Source organism: Sceloporus occidentalis, unplaced genomic scaffold (assembly GCF_023333645.1).
Source record: "Sceloporus occidentalis isolate IW3139 unplaced genomic scaffold, rSceOcc1.0.p SCAF_375, whole genome shotgun sequence".
Classification (NCBI taxonomy): Eukaryota; Metazoa; Chordata; class Lepidosauria; order Squamata; family Phrynosomatidae; genus Sceloporus; species Sceloporus occidentalis.
In genome coordinates, this window is record NW_028317355.1 from 425,309 (window position 1) to 429,074 (window position 3,766).

At 38.1% G+C, this 3,766-nt stretch overlaps 1 protein-coding gene across 1 annotated transcript; it reads right to left on the minus strand.

Moving 5' to 3' along the window:
- Positions 1-217: 217 nt before the first annotated feature.
- LOC149273461 (galactoside alpha-(1,2)-fucosyltransferase 2-like) lies at positions 218-1,267 on the minus strand. Its single transcript, XM_089506287.1, has one exon. The coding sequence runs from the start codon at positions 1,265-1,267 to the stop codon at positions 218-220; it is 1,050 nt and encodes a 349-aa protein (XP_089362413.1).
- Positions 1,268-3,766: the final 2,499 nt, after the last annotated feature.

Sequence of the window (3,766 nt, forward strand, 5' to 3'; positions counted from 1 at the left end):
ATTGCAACATTTTTTTTTTAATAACTCTGCCTTGAAAAAAAAACATTAGTTATCTGTTTTTCACTTTTTTAAAAAAAAAATAAAAAAAAATTGGCAGTTCCGTATTTTGCAAATAAATAACAGGACAGTGTTGCCAATGTTCATGGTGATTTACAAGGAGTACGTTTGCTTGAACTTCATCTCGGCTGTAAAATGTAGACATTCCAGTGGTAATCCCTTATGGGTTGGCTTTATTTAGTAAAGGCGAGAGGTCGGCGGGGATCCCGATCCATTCTGGGAGGAAAGCTGCTTCATACTTGAAAAGTCTGAGAAATGGAGAATCGGGCAAAGTGTAGTTTGAGAGGTAGATGGTCTCGCCGCCTGCCAGGTATCCAGCCCAGACCCCAAATGTCCCTACGGTCATGATGGTATGGTTACAATGGGCCAAGAGGGCAAAGTCTCGTCCGGGAGAACCTTCTTTACCATCTCCAGCAAAGTGGACATCTCCGAGGGAACTATCGATGTTCTCCTTGCACCAGTTCATGCCATTACTGGTCACCACGAAAAGAGGGTTTTCATACTTGTTCCTGAAGTAGTCCATGGCCTTCTGTAAATACCCCTTATCGGCTACAACCCCTCTCCATGTGTTCGGCATGACATGGACGTAGTCTCCTCTACGGACATGCACCCCAACGAAAGTCACGTTTTGCCGGTCTCCCCGTGCTTTGGCGAGGTAGGCGTAGCTTTCCTCTTTCACAAAATCGTGAAAAGTAAATTCCTCGAGAATTTCATCCTTTATATGATGATAGAAGGTAAACGAGCAAGGGTAGCCGGTTAATCTAACATACTCTCCTTCGATGTTGTTGTATTCTGGAGACATCCAATCATGAAGTCCATAGTTTCTCCATTTAATACGATCTAGAACCTCATTGTGGACCACGGGCAGCTTAATTTTAAAGATCTTGGCTAACTGGTCGTGCATTCCCGGATAGATGTAGGCTTGGTGGCCGTTCAACTTTGCGAGGGCGTAGAGTGTGGCATATTCCCCCATCAGATTACCCAGCCGTCCGATGGCGTTTACGGTCCACATACCCGTCAGAGCCGGCTTGGTGGCCGCTTTTGGCTGCGTTTCCGTGGGTCGTGGCTCTGTGACGTTCACTCTCAAGTCTTGGATTCTTTCCAGAAAGGATTTGAAATCATCCGTGTTGGAATGGTAAATATACGATATCCTCACTGTAACGATGAATGCTATCCCACTGAACACGATCCAAAGGATTTGGCGGCTCATTTTCCAGATATTTGCTTAATTAAAAGGAAATTATAACAAAACGCATTAAAAATAAAGCAGAAGAATGGAATTGGAATGAATGTTCTATCTAACTCATAATCACATTTTACATATATTCTATTTTTTTACATTTTTTTTATCCTTTTAATTTCTTACACCATGAGCTGGACCCTCTTCGCCTAATATCGGAATGTTTATTCATTCATTGTAACTATTATTAATAGTAATACTCTAGAAGTTGAACGTTCCTTTTTCTAATAGGAATTTATGTGAAATAGCCAACATTCTTACAGTTTTTTTCCCCCCCAAAGTCTTGCCGATAGACGCAAGACTTCGGAATGGCTGGTTGCTACATGGCCAAGATGATTGATCCAATCGGCTGATTCGTTAATGTTGATTAATTTAAAAAAAGAGCTGGAGATGCAAGTCTTATTAAATCCGTCCCTAGAGGTGCTTCTGATTTCTATATGCATTTGTACCCGGAAAGGAAAGTAAGCTAAGGGAACACCGATGACTGTAACCATTATTGAACAAGTTAATTATAAGCCTCATAAACTGGAATCTTACAAGAACCTTTTATCATGTGTTGAGCAACATGTGTCGTTGCATTTCATATAAAGTGCCAGCGATTACAAGAAATATGCTCAAAGAAAAGAAGACAATTTTTTTTTAATATTTTTTTTTTTTAACTTTTAGAAAGGTCTCTTTTAGGACTGTTATAGAAATATCTTACCTTTACTGCCTTTGAGGGGAAAATACCTAATTTTTCATTTACATTTTAGCTTTTTTTATGATTTTTCATATATTTTTTTTTATTTTATATATATGTTATATATATATATATATATATATATATATAATTTAAAATTAGTCACATATATTTTGGTAATGTACATTATTTTTTTCAAGTAATTTAACTCCCACTTTTAATATAAATTGTTTAAAATGTAATAAACCCACATCACCAGAGGAAGACTGGAGTTTTTAGTTCAAGGTATCGGCATTCTCCATTTAGCCCTTTGATTCCTTTTAAACTTTTCGAGTCTTAGACTAGAATAACTCAAGATCACATTTGTTTAATTTTTTTCTGTATATTTTGGTAAAAAAAAATATAATTGTAACTAACATGAAATTTTTTCCCTTGAAACAAATACTCTATAAATATATTATATATAATGAATACTTGTATAGATTATATTTGTATATATATAAGTGTTTTTGGGGTAAATATCTACAAGTGAGATCGACACATTTAAATAACAATATATTCTAGTAATTATATAATAATATATTTTCTGCCTTTTTTAAGAGTACTAACCTGTCAATCCTTTGCTTTCTGCGGAAAGTTTGGGTTTTTTTCTGAGATTTAAGGTAACATTTTCTCCAGAGCGGCTTATCAGTATTCCAGAATTATGAGCGTAGCATGTAACACCTGTAGCACAAGAACTGAGTGCACATTACCTGCTTGTTTATACCAAGGGGAGGGTTCCTAGATGACTTCAGGAGGCCGGGAACTGACAGGTGTGGTTACAGAGTACAAGGTAATTAGCCTGATACAATGTGTATTGCTTTCTACATTCGGGATGCAGAAAGGGTTAATTTCTTGTCCATAGACAGCTTTTATTTTTGTTCAGATTATAAATGTTTTCGTGGTGCTGATGCGAGACGGCGTGTTTAAAGCAGAGATCATTATTAATATTAATATTAGTATTATTTAACTATTTAAAGAGCGCCAGTAGTTTATCTAGTGCTGGTTCCAACAAAATAATAATAATAAAAATATCAGATTTACCAAATGAAGAGTAACTGGTGACATACTTTTAAACAAGGAGAAAAGGGGTCCTGTTCTTGTGAGCTTACAATCAATTGACTAGAAATGGATGCCTGAGCTGTAAGGCTGAAATCTTTGGTGATCCCCCCCCCCCCCAAAATGGGTTTGCTAGCAGGGCTATACTGGGGATTGACGTGGTGGCCCTGGCACGTGGCGTAAGCCGGCTGGTTACATGGAGCCACGTGTTACGTTTTTCCTACTCATGCGGCACATTGTAGGATCTGAAAAAGCAGTGATTTTGGAATGAACTCGGTCTGAGGTCCGCCAGATGACCAGTCCAGGGCTGGGTCCCAGCAGTTGAAAGGTGAATTGTTGCCGTGGAGATGAAGCCCAGCTATATAGACACACACTTGTTTAGTGTAGAATCCTTTCCAAGGTCAAGAAGTTGCAGTGGGCTTTCCATACAATCCGCGTTGATGGACTACCCATAAGAAGTATGAACAAAGTCCTTTAAACGTGCTGATTTCAATGATAATGTCAAGTTGACAACTCGGTTTGCTTTTCAGAGACTGTGGCAAAGGTCAGAGGTAAAGGACATGGTTGTCTTCTCCTGCACCCAAAGTAGATGTTCAGCTGTGTTCCTCGGAATTCGTCCAATTCAAGCACACGTATAGGACATTCGTTACCCAATTATAAGTGGTATGTGAAAATGTATAGGTTTTTTTTTT

What these genes read in the sequence shown, in the direction of transcription:
- LOC149273461 (XM_089506287.1), bottom strand. Translation starts at nt 1,267, where the DNA reads ATGAGCCGCCAAATCCTTTGGATCGTGTTCAGTGGGATAGCATTCATC.